General features: G+C 42.6%; 2 protein-coding genes across 2 annotated transcripts in view; one reads left to right on the top strand and one right to left on the bottom strand.

Moving 5' to 3' along the window:
• Positions 1 to 14,880, top strand: part of RIC3 (RIC3 acetylcholine receptor chaperone) — a 513,554-nt gene that overhangs the window by 357,729 nt on the left and 140,945 nt on the right. The gene's annotated exons all lie outside the window — the stretch shown is intronic.
• Positions 1,831 to 13,141, bottom strand: PSMA1 (proteasome 20S subunit alpha 1). Its single transcript, XM_083410788.1, has 10 exons — positions 12,661 to 13,141; positions 10,751 to 10,795; positions 9,904 to 10,005; positions 8,757 to 8,860; positions 7,989 to 8,077; positions 7,121 to 7,191; positions 5,939 to 6,068; positions 4,953 to 5,032; positions 3,666 to 3,770; positions 1,831 to 2,164 (listed from the first exon to the last, which is right to left on the bottom strand). The coding sequence occupies exons 1-10, from the start codon at positions 12,661 to 12,663 to the stop codon at positions 2,108 to 2,110; spliced, it is 786 nt and encodes a 261-aa protein (XP_083266914.1). The 5' UTR covers positions 12,664 to 13,141; the 3' UTR covers positions 1,831 to 2,107.

Below are 14,880 nucleotides of genomic sequence, written 5' to 3'. Positions count from 1 at the left end.
CCAAGGAACGCCCCTTATCAGTCTTTGCTCAGCCTTGTTTGTGGTAGCTGGAATGGGTCCCTGAACTCTGACTGTGCTTCTTGCTTGCCTGACAGGTTGTGTGAGGGTGTGGAAACTAGGCTAGGGTACAAAGGCAAAATTCACATCAGTTGCCCCATCCAACACTGGCATACTGGCTCAGGGAGGGGGTGCTGCCTTTGAACTGAAAAAAATTCCTGACAATAGCCTTAGGTTGCAATCCTAAAATGCTTGCTAGCATAGGCCACATTCAATTCAGTAGGATTACTTCCAGACAGACACGCATCTAGTATCCTATTCAAAACCTGTGCTTTTTATTTTTGTAGAATCATAGAATGGTTCATAAATTATCTAGAGTTAAGGGTGAGTAGTGTGGTGGTCAAGTTTCCCAATGATACTGTTAAAGAGATTGTGAAAAGCTCCAAAAAGACCTCTCTGAACTGAGTGACTGGGCGGTAAATGGACAAGTGAAATTCAGTGTAAACAAATTTAAAGTGATGTGCGTCAAACACAATATTAATTTCTTATATATGCTCATGGAGTCTGAACTGGTGGTGACTGACAAGCAGTTAAGACCTTGGAGTCAAAGCGAATAGTTCCATGAATGGCGCAGCGTGTAGCAGCTGTGAAGAAGGCAAATTCCAAGCTAGGGATCATTAGGAAAGGATTTGACAATAAACTGCCAATATCATAATGCAATTATGCAAATCTATGGTGTAACTGCATTTGGTATACTGTGTATCGGGGTCGGCAAAGTTTTTGTGGCTAGGGCCAGTTCACGGTCCCGAGGATGCCGCAGTGGGCCAGAGTGCGCACACGCATGCATGTGCAAACGCTATTTCCAGCATGGCAAAGGCTTGCGCAGCTTCCCATTGGTTGCAGGAGCTTCCTGCAACCAATGGAAAGCCAGCATCACAGAAGGCGGTCCCCACTCTGTTCCGTTCCAGTTTAGCGCAGCGCATAGGAGCCAACCAAATGGGTGGCGTGACCCCTGAGTGGGTGGCGGAGGTCCATGGGCTGGTTAAACGACCCCCATGGGCCGCTTATGGCGCATGGGCCTTAGGTTGCTGACCCCTGGTTCTGATCACATCTCAAAGGTCAAAAAAGGGCAACAAAAACGATCAAGGGGGTGTTGCAACTCCTCTGAGGAAAGGTTGCAGTATTGAGGTGATTATGCATAGCATTATTATTATTATTATTTATTGATTTTATACACCGCCCTATACCCGCAAAAAGGGACGCAGGTGAATCTGTGGGTTAAACCACAGAGCCTAGGACTTGCTGATCGGTGGTTCGAATCCCTGTGATGGGGTGAGCTCCCGTTGCTTGGTCCCTGCTCTGCCCACCTAGCAGTTCAAAAGCACGTCAAAGTGCAAGTAGATAAATAGGTACCGCTCCGGCGGGAAGGTAACCGGCGTTTCCGTGTGTTGCTCTGGTTCGCCATAAGCGGCTTAGTCATGGTGGCCACATGACCTGGAAGCTGTACACCGGCTCCCTCTGCCAATAAAGCAAGATGAGCGCCGCAACCCCAGAGTCGGCCACGACTGGACCTAATGGTCAGGGGTCCCTTTACCTATACCCACAGGTCTCAGGCATGTAGATAGAGGATAGAAATAAGTCCTTCCCGGCCTCATAACACTAGAACTCAGGGCCGTCCAATGAAACTGAATGTTAGACAATTCAGGACAGATAAAAGAAAGTACTTCTTCACACAGTGCATAGTTGAACTAGGGAACTTTCTCCCTCAAGAAGCAGTGATAATGATTTTGCTTTTCCTGATTTAATGAATTAAAAAATAAAAACCAGAGCAAGTTGTTTCAAGAAACAGGTTTATTTAATCAACGCCTTTATGACAGGAAAACAAGCTTTTTCATATAAAACAATATTCCGTAGTTTCTAGAAAATGACATCTCAAGAGCAGTGGTCAGTTATTAATTCTTTGCTGCCAGTTTAGGAGTTTTGGCAATACATTTTTGTAGACCAACTCACTAGAATGTATCACTACAATATGCATTTATCTCAAGAGTTATGTTAACAGAATACAAATGCATGCTCTGGCATTCCTGTGTCCGAAGTGCATGCACAATGATTAGTGCTCCATTGGTTCTTCAGCCTTTTCTGCAGTTTCTTCAGCAGGTTGAGCAGTCTTGAAAAGGTAAAAAAAAAAAATTAAATATAATTAAAATTATGTCAGTTTTAATTTGTCACTGGTAGCAAATTATAGAACAAAATCTTACAAATATAAAACCCCACCAATATTTAATTTTAGAGGCCAAGTCAATTCTGATTTTCAATATTCCACAATTCTGCACTAAATAATTGCATAGAATCAAAATCAAATTAGGCCATGATATATCTTTTTTAATCAAATCTTTGCAACTTTAATATACTTCCCATTTAGTTCCCAAGCCTGACAGCAGTCATACTATACATCCCTGCTTTAACTGTACAGTGGTGCCTCGCAAGACGAAATTAATTCGTTCTGTGAGTCTCTTCGTCTAGCGGTTTTTTCGAAGCAACCCTATTAGCGGCTTAGCGGATTAGCACTATTAGCGGCTATTAAGGGATTAGCGGATTAGCTGCTAAAAGGCGTTTAGCGGTTTAGCGGTTTAGAAAAAGGGGGTGGGGAGCGAAAAAAAATCTCAAGACTCACAAGACATTTTCGTCTTGCGAAGCAAGCCCATAGGGAAATTCGTCCTGTGAAGCGCATCGAAAAACAGAAAACCCTTTCGTCTAGCGGGTTTTCCGTCTTGCGAGGCATTCGTCTTGCGGGGTACCACTGTAATTTGTTCCTCTTATTTAAAAAATGGTTCTGAAGTTCCAATATAGATAAGAGTGTCCAACATAAAAAACTTTTTCGATAAACATGATTCTGTGACTGAAAAATCCATAAGGGTTGTACCAAATAATTTCATACTGGAGCCTATTAAGTGTCCTCTCATTGTCTCATTTACAGGACAACCTCCTTAAAAATACTTTGTGATATCCAGCTTATCTTTAGTGCCATGGCATCTGAAGGGACTGTTTTTGTTGATTCCCCCTCCTGCAGCCATCAGAAAATGTATTCTAGAGAGTTAGAATCTGTTCAGAACAGATTTTGAGGGCTGCTGGGGTGGTAGATGGGGAGGAGAAATCAGCAAAAGTTGTTGCCTTTCATTAGTAGATGTCTCCTGCAGGACCAGTAAAATAATTACCTATTAACAATTACAAATATAATTAGGGCAATTAAGACAGTTAAACATAGGCAAAGTATAGGAGTCTCATTTCTCCAGAGGTTAAATATTGGACCAGGCTTGTTAATTTCAAATAATGCCTTTTTCTAGTGCCAAAAGGACAAAAAGCAGATCTCAAGAGAACTACACTGGGGACAGCATTCCACAGAAGGGGTTTCACAACCCCCAAATGTCCTCTCTCCAGTCACTACACCTTCAAAGACAGGGAAACTAGAGAAATGCCTCAGCGGAAGATTGCAGAATGTGGATAGGTTCATTACAATTGAGGTGGGGTGGGGTGGATAGCCCCAAAAACCTCTGAGATAAAAAAAAAAGAGTAATAGCAAAACCATAGCTTATAGAACACTAATATCAGGTATTTTACAAAATGTTACTGTGTAAGTAAATTCAATGTGTTGTATTAAATTTGCGTACCTTTCTCTGGGGTCTTTCTTCAAGTCCTTCTAGGAATGGTGCTACATCATCATCATCATAAATAGTGAACTCCATGTCTTTACCAACAATCCCAATGGAAACATTCTGTTAAATGATAATTGTAAAACTAAGAAAGGCGCCACGGTCTTTCTGCAGAACAGATTATGTACATCTGTTCAAAGGGAAGTCAGGAGGATTTAGACCATTCTTTCCCAACATTGTGCCCGTGCAGAAGTCTTTGTGTAGGGCTTCTGCTGATGAGGCTGGTTAGATAAATCCTGCCTGTTAAAGCAAAAGATTAGCCACCTCCATGATAGACACCAAGCAACACCTCCTGTTCATTTTAATCAGGCATCCCCATACTCTGCCCTCCAGCTGTTTTGGGACTACAATTCCCATCATCCCTGACCACTGGTCCTGGTAGCTAGGGATGATGGGAGTTGTAGTCCCAAAACAGCTGTAGAGCCAAGTTTGGGAATGCCTGATTTTAATCATGACGAGAAGCCAGCATAGGTGAAGCAAGGTGCACCGTAGCTGGCAAAGCATCTCACAATGTATGAATTGCTATGAAGCAGTCCTGTACCCTTGTGGCCTCAACAAATCAGTAAAATGACAGAATATGGAACACCACCATGGAGTAGATACAAAAGTGGCAGGTACATACAGGACATCCCCCAATATACATAAGCCTTTGATCACATACGTATGTATTTGACTGGAATAGGTCCAGAAAAACCTGCTCATCCAAGAATTCCTGCAGCAGCTCGAACATTGCCTTTATTACTTTGGCCCCAAACCTCAGAATTTCACATGGGCCTGCTGTTATTTAAGCAATCCAGATAATCAGAACTAGTGTTATTATGCATACAAGTGTCTCCTTGCTAGTGCTGGTCAATATCCAATATTAGCCATATTCGGAGCAGACCCACTTGAATCACTGGCAAATGACTTACTTGGCTATCATCTGCTATTTTTAAGTAGGTAAGCACATTTCCAGTGTTTGCACAAACATGTATAAAAGTGATGCATGCAAGTGCTGTTCAAATGTAGCCGAGTTGCTTAAGCTAATGATACAGTTCAGGAGTTCTGGGTGCACTGGTAAAAGGGTTATTTTGTATCTTTTTACCTGAATAATCTTCCCTACGTACAACTCTTCAGTTGTTAATTTTGGCTTCCACTTACACAAATGATAGGATTTACCCCACTTTTGTATTGTGCTTTGCTAGTGTTACTCACGCTCCAAAATCATAGAACAGACCACAAATAAAAAAAGGTTCCAGCACTTGCCTTAGTAGTCAGATCCTGTTCTGCAGGAAGAGTCTCTCTCAAGGCACGCAGTCCATGCTTAACTAGCTCATTCAGATTACCTGTAAAATACGTTTTCAGTTATGACCAGTTCAAGAAGCTCAGTACAGTCGTACCTCCACTTATGTATCCCTCTAGATACGTAACCTTCGGGATGCAAATGTGGCCAACCTGGAAGTATTTTTCCAGGTTTTACTGCATGTGCAGAAGTGCTAAACTGCGTGCATGCGCAGGAGCAGTCCTCTGGTTGTGAATTCCTCGGGATGCGGCCGGACCTCTGGAACAGATCCCGTTCGCAACCGGCTATACCACTGTATTTCTCCTGCAGGGAAGGGGAAGTTTCAAAGCACTCTCTCCCTCACCATGCCTGTGATTACCAATCAAAGTCTGCTCAGCAATAAACCAGGAACACAACATGTACATGAGAGAAAGGGGTAGAGCAATATGTGCAAAACATCACAAAGTCAAACCTCGGTTGTCGAACTAAATGCATTCCAGAAGCCCGTTCGGCTTCCAAAATGTTCAACAACTGAGGCGTGGCTTCCGATTGGCTGCAGGAGCTTCCTGCACTCAAGGAGAAGCCGCGTCGGACCTTCGGCTTCTGAAAAACGTTCAAAAACTGAAACACTTCCAGGTTTTTGGTGTTCAGGAGCTGAAATGTACAGTAACAGAGGCGTTTGGGAGCCTAAGTTTGACTGTACAGTGGTACCTCGGGTTAAGTACTTAATTCGTTCTGGAGGTCTGTTCTTAACCTGAAACTGTTCTTAACCTGAAGCACCACTTTAGTTAATGGGGCCGGCTGCTGTTGCCGCGCCACCGGAGCACGATTTCTGTTCTCATCCTGAAGCAAAGTTCTTAACCTGAGGTACTATTTCTGGGTTAGCGGAGTCTGTAACCTGAAGCGTATGTAACCTAAAGCGTATGTAACCACTGTACTACAAATCAGATAAAGGAGACCAAACACTTACAGTCAGCAAATTCGGTCATGTGTCGCTCCAAGTAAGTTCGAGCTGACTGGGACCTAGCTCCAATGGACATTGCTTTGCAGTCAAAATAATTTGCAGAAGGACAGGTCTGGAAGATATGGGGACCCATATCCTAGTAAAACAAAGGGACATTATTTATTTACCATGAAATAGCATAAAGGTATTTCCATTCTATTTTATTTCAAAAGAATGCAACATATAAAATCTGTAATTAACATATATGGGTACATATACAATTTTCAATTTTCAGGTTTCCTGACCAAGGGCCTAAAATAATATGGTTCTAATACTATACCATATGTTTCATGCCTTGCATATAGGATGAAATACAACTGATTCTCCTTGTATTGTTACTGCAGCAGTGGAGTCTTCTTATTCTTATTCTTAAATAAATTTGTATACCACACTATACTTGTAGATTACAGGGTGGTTCACAACATAAAATTACAATACAGTTATACCTTGGAAGTCCAACGGAATCTGTTCCGGAAGTCTGTTTGACTTCCAAAACGTTGGCAAACCAAAGCATTCGGAAGCCCCGTCAGACGTTCAGGTTCCAAAGAACGTTCGCAAACCGGAACACTCACGTCCGGGTTTGTGGCGTTCAGGAGCCGAAACGTCTGAGCACCAAGGCGTTCGGGATCCAAGGTACAACTGTATAAACAGCAGAATAAAAACAAGAACAAAAGCAAACCAATAATCCTCCTTTCCCCAACACAATTAAAAGGGCATTGAATGCCAACCGGCCAAAGACCTGGTTAAAGAGAAATGTTTTCACCTGGTGCCTAAAGGTGTATAATGAAGGCACCAGGCAAATCTCCCTGGGGAGAGCATTCCACAAGCGGTGAGATGGAGAAGTGGGTTTTGCCGATTCCCCCTCCTCCATCCCCCCAAAACCTATTCTGGAGGTTATGGCTTGTGACAGTATAGAATGGGGGGGGGGGGGAGTGTGGCAATCAGCAAAAATCACTTCCCATTAGTGGACACCTCCACTAGATCAAAAGGTCTTGTGCTCACAGGAGGACAGCCCTTGGACAGAACTGTTTACTGCCATGTTGTCAATATAGTATCATGCTTCTTCTAGCATAGAAAACTCTCATTATACTTTAGAATAATGTATCATCCAAGGAATATGTGATAGACAAGTATGAAAAGCAGCCTTACATCATAGCCTGCAATGAGAAGTCCGACACCATATGGCCTTCTGCCATACCGTTGTGTTGGTATCTGCGTTTCTTGGACAAGCTGAGGAATGTGTCTCAAACGGCATGTATGTTTCAGTTATAAAAACTTTTCTATCCCCTTTTCCACCCTCAAGGAGGCCTTAAGGCTTACAAATAGAGAGAATAGAAGTACTAGTAATGCTAAAAGCAGATAGCATTTTAAATGAAAGATATTAAAACCATCAGCAACACACATTTCAATTAAACACAGCCCACAAAAGAGCTGAGCAGAGAAACCCCCCACTAAACCAAATGCCTGTGAATACTCAACACAAATATTCAACATATATGCACTTGATTTATTGTGGCAACTACACACAAGTTATCACTTACTGCTCAAGTAACATGAACGTGCAGGACCATTCAAACATTCCGAGTTATACTCAAGGGTGTCACTCAGTGGATATTAAGACCTCTGATAGCAGAAGATAATCAATTTTCAGATATATTCTCCCTCCCTCATCTGCTCTGGAGGACCTCCCAATCTTCTAGAGCAGAATTTGGGGGTTATGGGTGGGCTGGAGCTGCAGAAAATTACTTCCCTCCCAGTTTTGGTGATAGAAGCCTTACCATCAGATGAGTAACACTGTTGAATACAACTCTTCAACTTTATCATTTGGCTGAAATTTTCCAGGGATCAGTGGATCCAGCACCTTTAATATTAAAGCAAAAGGTCTCCAATGACCTGCACTAGTTTAGTTCTTACACAAGTCTTACACTTATTTAAGTAGTAAGAACATTGGTCAAGAGCAGAGCATAAGCTTGACAACTATGAGCGTCTCACGATAACAATCACAAAAAAAGGATACTGCTTCCAATCAGAGATACTAATCGAGACACTGGAAGAGGTCTGTCAAATACAAATCTAGAATCCAGACACTCCTGGCGCATGAAATTGCTGCAGGATTCAAAGAGAGAAACAAAAATACACCAGCAGGTGGCTTGTTATGCACAGGTTTCATTCTAGGTGTAGATTTGATCGTTGTTATGATTACTGGAGTGCCCTGCAGTAACCCCATCTAGAGGGCATCAGCTTAGGCATGCTGTCAGCTACAATTGTATTGCTTGGGGATCACAGCAGCAAGCAGTGCTCAAATCCCACCTCTGCCAAGAAGTTACTGGACAGAGTGTGTTTGGCCATTGTGTTTTACACAAGGTTTTAATGTTAGTTATGCTGCAAATCACTTTGGGACATTCTTCTGCATGTGAAAAGCAATGAATAATAAGAAATAGTGTTTATTCAGGCTGCAATGCTATATTCACTTACTTGGGAACAAACACCACTGAACTCAATGGCACTTACTTCTGAGTAGACATGCACAACATTGCCTGGCAAGTCAGTGTCCTGTCCATCTCAGCCCCTTCCCCTGCACCCTCACAATACTGGCTACCTCTTAGCTGAATCCCAGACAATGTGTTTATAAATTTGCTTTAATTCCAGTCAATGGTACCACTGGGGTTTACATGCAACTTTATGTACTCTTAAAAGGAGGCATATAAATATTTGAAATGCACTAAAATATGTGTAATTTTATCTCTGTGCCCTATATATGAAATAAACCAATTTGCAAAATTACCATAGAAGTCTTGCATCAGCAGTAAGCCCAGCAATTGAAATACCGATATGGTTGTCAACATATAAGATTTTTTTCTGATGAGCTGCCAGCTCAGACTGTGCCCTCTAAACACAGAAAAAATAGTTGTGAGTCAAACAAACATTTTGACAATGACAAGTATGGTTACAGCAACAACTGAATGGAGAGTCTTTCAGTTACTGTATTTTTAGATTTATCCAACACATGAAGATGCGGTACACTGCCAGATGATTGGTCTAGATCAGTGGTTCCCAATTGGTGGTCCACGGACCCCAGGTCTGCATAACCCACCCAGGGAGTCTGTTGCACCATTTACATAACAAAAATTACCATAGGCATATCAAAATTTTCAAAAGTAGTGGGTCCATGGCTTGGCTTTTGAAAAACAGGGTCTGCAGTACTTCACTAACTGGGAACCACTCTTCTAGGTAGCTCAGTCTAGGCAATTCCCCATTTATGTAGGGGTTACATTGTGAGGCACAGCACATTTAAGTGAAATCATGTATATTTGAAGCATGACTGAAAAATTCTGCAAACACACCATTCTGCCCCCGCCCCACTTTTGTGACATTTTCGAGTCACTTCCAGGTTTGGCACAGTCGTGCGCATATCAGACATGCCTAAAACCATCGCTGCTTGTACTGTCTATCTGGCAGCAGCTCAGCAATGATTAATGGTGGGTAGTGTATTTAGCAAAGGAAAAAGCACCATTATGTTCTATTATTTCCAGAGCATTTAGAATGCAGTAATTTAGTTCATGGTAATTAGGCTTACAACTGTATAATAGATGGGTTCAGATATATTATAGAATCATAGCATTGTAGAGTTGGACAGGACCACAAGAGTCATCTAGTCCAACCCTCTGCAATCAATGCAGGAATCTTTTCCCCAATGTGGTGCTCAAACCCACGACCATAAAATTAAGTTTCTTGCTCTACCAACAGAGTTCTACCAGCTACAAGGATGCTTGACAGCGGTGGGTTTCAAACCCACACTTCCAGAGATTCTTGCCCAATACAATAGTCCCCCTTACCACTGACATATTATTATAGTAGGAAAGAATTGCATGCATCCTCTTCTCATTTTAAGGGGGGGGGGGATTAACTCCAAGCTTTACCCTAATGTTTACCTTTAAAGCAACAAGAACAGCATGGTTCTTTGATTTTAGTCCAACAGTTGCAGAGCCTTGCTTCACAGCCTCCATTGCATATTCAATTTGGTGAATTCGCCCCTAAAGAAGAAAACACAGATTAAAATGTACCTCTTTTAAAAAGTGCTGACTCCAGAAGTACATTGATCACATTGCATACTGCAATAAGCAACCTTCTGGCACCATTGCAACAAGGAAGGTGAAAGAGATAGAGAGAGAAAAAATACACACCAAGTTACAGTAACAAGGAACTTCTGAACTAACATAGTTAAGTGCTGCAATTTGGCTTGTATGTGCATTCTCTCCCAGCACCACAACCTTCCCAGGAAGTCTTTTTACTTTGGGCTGCCAGATATATTTCATTCCAAATATATATATATGCCTTTTATAATTCCATAGTTTACCAACCAATGGAATATAACAAATGCCTTTTTATGTTCAAGTGGAGTTAATGGCTTCACAAGACAGTGTTTGGCACACTGATACAATTACGTTCTGACCAAGCAACCCTAAATACTTTTCACACCAAGTTAAATATAAAATACCTGAAGAATTACCATCCATTTGGCAAAGATCTCTGTTGTTCATTCACAAACAGCACATGCATGCACACAAAACAGGAATTGGTATAACTGTGTACACACTAGTTCCTACAACTTTCCCTTTAAAAAAAAAGATTGCACTTTCCACAATGTCTAGGCAATCAATCAAACTCATATGGAAAACTGTTTACTAGCATATTCCTTTGGCTATTAAAGTTGGGTACAAATCACTGCAATGAGTTGAGAAAAATAATAAATAAAATAAATAATTATAATAATAATACCTGAGGGCTCCAAACGGTGACATCATTGTCGTACTGGTTGCGAAACTAAAGTGCACAAAATAGAATCTATTAACATGAGTAGCATTATCAGCTACAAAGGTACAACATTATGCTTTAAATCATTTTAAAGTAAGACATAAAAACAGCCCTGTTGGTTCAGGCCAAAGGCCTATCTACTCTAGCATCCTGTTCTCACGGTGGCCAACCTGATGCCTACGGGAAGTACACAAGCAACACCTGAGTGCAAAAGCACTCTGCCCACTTGTGATGCCCAGAAACTCTTCAAAGACATATTACCTATGGCAGTGAGGGTACAGCTAGTAGCCACAAAAATATACAGGCAGGGACAAATTTTACTTTCAAGATAAGACTGAAGAAGGTTTGTTCGTTTAAATGTGGCACTTCACAATTATTTAGGTTTGCTAAGAAGCTCAGAATGCAAAGCTAGGCATAGGGAGGAAGGGAGAAATAAGGTAAGGTATGGGAAAGAAAGAGATTAGAATTACTCAAAGTTATTGCAAACAGTGCAGTAAGTAGCATAGGCACATGGCCTAATCATGTTATCATGGATTAGGGGGAAGAAAGAACATTTTTAAGGAGAGGAGATTTAAAGAAATGATTCGTGATTAGCAACCTAATACTGAACATGCTGCACAGAAACAAGTCCGAAGTCTAACACTACAATCCTGCTTCCTTAAAATCAAGGTAAGTTTTGCTTTTGATTACAGTAAGAGCAACATCATGCCTTTTTTGGCTGATCAAAGCATGAATCAACACACTACTAGACAACTGCAGAATAACAGCTTTCTACAGCATTAACTGCCCCACACTAGCCATGTTGAATCAAATGGTTTCACTTCTCTTTCAAGGGCTGCAATCAGGGTCTACAAGACATTGAAGTACTTTGGCATTTTAAACCAAATTCAAAACTCCTACTTGAATGAAATTTTAACAGAACACTTTTCTGCTATTTTAGTGGGGATCAAGAAAATTCTAAGATGTGTTCTAAACAATAAATCTGCAAATTAAAATTTGATTACATGAAGGTGCGTGTGAGGGCTACATGAAGGCCTATATTTAATTCAAGAAGTCATGCTGAAGTACATGTCTCTTGCTCATAGAATACCCGGAAGAAGTAAAACGAGACTGGCACCACCGGGGCTATATTTGATACAGCCACATACCTGTTCAACTTTAACCATGAGAAAAGTCCTCCCCCGCTATCCAGAAGTCATACAGAGAAGAACAATGGAGTCATGAAGCAGAATAAAATGCTGCATCACTGAGCAATGGTGAATGATTCGCTCTTTGTGCAAACTGGACATATGCTTCCTCTGGAGGTTATACAGAAAAACTGGACGGCAACCAGTTTCTTGTCAGACATTTTATCTTGCCTGACAAGCCTGCGATTTCGAAGGGATGAGAAAGGAGTTTCGCTTTCGGTTAAGGAGGGGGGAATTTGAGATTATTATCGGGTTGAGGTGTTGGGGCAGCCATAATACTCCCTGCATCTTAGAGGAAGGTGGATTATCTTCTTCTTTTATGGAAAAAAAATCTGAACAAACGGTGCGGGAGGGATTAATGCTGCTGCTGCCCCGTCCTTGCGGAAGGGGCTCGGAGGGGAGGCGCGAAAAAGAAGACTGGGGATTGCAGGAAAGTTTGATTTAGGGAGAAGGCGGAGGGATCAGCCAAAGAGATGCGGAGGCAGCGCTGGGAGGCTTCAGGCACCTGAAGGCGGCAGGAGAAGAGGCACAACCTGGGCCCAAACACAATCACCACCACCACTCCGATGTGCTGACTCACCCACCTACTCGGACGAGGGAGACCCAGCCTCCCCGCGATCTCTCCCCGGGCTCCTCCTGGCTCTCCCTCCCTCCCTCCCGCCGGCCCCCGATCCCCACCCGTCTCACCATGTCGGCTGCTTCCCGAACACCACCACGAGCGGCTGCACCAGCGAGGGTGGCTTTGGGGGAAAAGGAGATCGATAGCTCGGCGAGCGTCGAGTGCGGGCTTCGGGACTTCCTTCCGTCTCTGGCGAGGAATCGCAGCCGATCGCCAAACCCCCGATCAAAAGGCGCCTCGCCAGGATGGCTCCTCCCTCTGGAACAGCGAAAGGTCGGCGCGTGCGCACTGGATACTCGCCGCTTCGCGCCGTGAGACGCCCTGAGATCTTCGGGTGAAGGGCGGTATACACATTTAATGAAAGAATAATAAAAAAAGCGACCTGCCCCATCCTTTAGCTGCTGCTGTTTCCCCCTTTTAAAATACTAACAATGCAATACTATATGAGTCTCCTCAAAAGTAAGTCCCGTTGAATTTAATGAGATTTAGTAAAGGTAAAGGGACCGTAAGGTCCAGTCGTGACAGACTCTGGGGTTGTGGCGCTCATCTTGCTTTATTGGTCAAGGGAGCATTGCTTTATTGGTCAAGGGTTACGTGGCCAGCATGACTGAGCCGCTTCTGGCGAACCAGAGAAGCGCACGGAAATGCCGTTTACCTTCCCACCGGAGCGATACCTATTTATCTACATGCACTTTGACGTGCTTTCAAACTGCTAGGTTGGCAGGAGCAGGGACCGAGCAACAGGAACTCACCCTGTCGCGGGGATTCGAACCACCAACCTTTTGATCGGCAAGTCCTAGGCTCTGTGGTTTAACCCACATCACCACCCACGTCCCTTAATGAGATTTAGTCCCAGGTAAATTAGTGTGTGACTGCAACCTAGATTGGCAGAACTAGGCGAGTTGGTGGGAATTGTAATCCAAAATGTATGGAGGGCACCAAGTTGGTAAAGCGGTACATAAAAAGCGGTGGAATTACAGAGGCAATCAGGTGGCACTCTTGGCAGCACAGAGAGTCCAGAGGAAGGCATTAGGCCAGGCACCCCCAAACTTGGCCCGGCAGATGTTTTGGGACTACAACTCCCATCATCCCTAGCTAACAGGACCAGTGGTCAGGGATGGTGGGAATTGTAGTCCCAAAACATCTGGAGGGCAGAGTTTGGGGGTACCTGCATTAGGCCAACCTTGCAGGAGGGCAAATGCACTCCGTTGATGGGTGGGGCCAAAACAAATGAGATGGGGCAACAAGTTCAAGTCAAAGCAATTTACAGAAGATTAAGCAGCCCAGGGAAAATATCAAGGCCTTTGCCTGGCACCGAAATTACGTCAAAGTCACATACAAGACATCATGCTTTAATATCTAATCATATCTAATGAGAGAAAACATGGGCCCTGGGGCAACTGTGCACATCCCTCATCCCCACCTCCTGTGTGCGGACCCTTCTCAAGGTCTTCTTGTAAAGAAAGATACATGCATCTGTTATATCCTTCCTTTTTTTGTAGCACATATTCACTCTTTTGGGGGTATGAGGAAGAATGGGCACATAATTCTTTTTTCTGTGCTCTCACGTTTGAAAGGTACTATTTCATCACTTCAGGGTAGGAGGCCTGTTGAAAGAGGACAGGATTCCTGCCCTTTTAAGTAGTCTGAGTAGAAGAGGGGATTTCAGTAAAGGTACCTTGTTATGCAAGTTACACTTGCTGAAACCCTCTCTTCTGCACAAGTGTTAAAGATACAGAAGGTACCTGGCCACCCTACTTAAAGAGTCTTTAAAGACTTTTGAAATTATTCTTGCTCATCTTCACAGAATAGTAACAGATCCTAGTTGTCACAAGCTATGTCCCTAAGCATTTTTGTTACATTTTTGTCTTATGTATAAGGAGGTTTTGCTACATTTTTGGCTGTTGTGATCAAGGATATTATTAGCTCATTGCTATATTTGTTTTGTTTATTTATTAAATTCCCATACTTCCCTTTAGCCGAGGATCATAAGGCGATTTATAATATATTTTGACTGCCAACACAAAATAATAGTTCTGATATGGAAACTTATCATTAATACAAATTTGTCTGGAGTCCCTTTTGCTACAGTATATGTGAGGCTTGTGTCTTTTTACCCTTGTAATTCCCTACTACATGATTAGATGGGAACTACTGCTTCAATTGCTATTTATTTAATCTATTATTTTCATTATGCCTTTGTATATGCACTCTCAGAGTTGGCAGCCTTGTTCAGCAAATAATCTTTTCTGTCTTTCATATCTTGTTTGCCAGTTGTGTTTACTCAT

Source organism: Podarcis tiliguerta, assembly GCF_965153285.1.
Source record: "Podarcis tiliguerta genome assembly, chromosome: 1".
Lineage (NCBI taxonomy): Eukaryota > Metazoa > Chordata > Lepidosauria > Squamata > Lacertidae > Podarcis > Podarcis tiliguerta.
This window is presented reverse-complemented; position numbering and strand designations above follow the sequence as displayed.

What these genes read in the sequence shown, in the direction of transcription:
- PSMA1 (XM_083410788.1), bottom strand. An exon ending in GCTGATGCAAGACTTCTATG is followed by an intron (nt 8,078 to 8,756) that starts GTAATTTTGCAA and finishes TGAATCCTGCAG; the next exon opens with CAATTTCATGCGCCAGGAGT. An exon ending in AACAGGATCTGACTACTAAG is followed by an intron (nt 3,771 to 4,952) that starts GCAAGTGCTGGA and finishes ATCATTTAACAG; the next exon opens with AATGTTTCCATTGGGATTGT.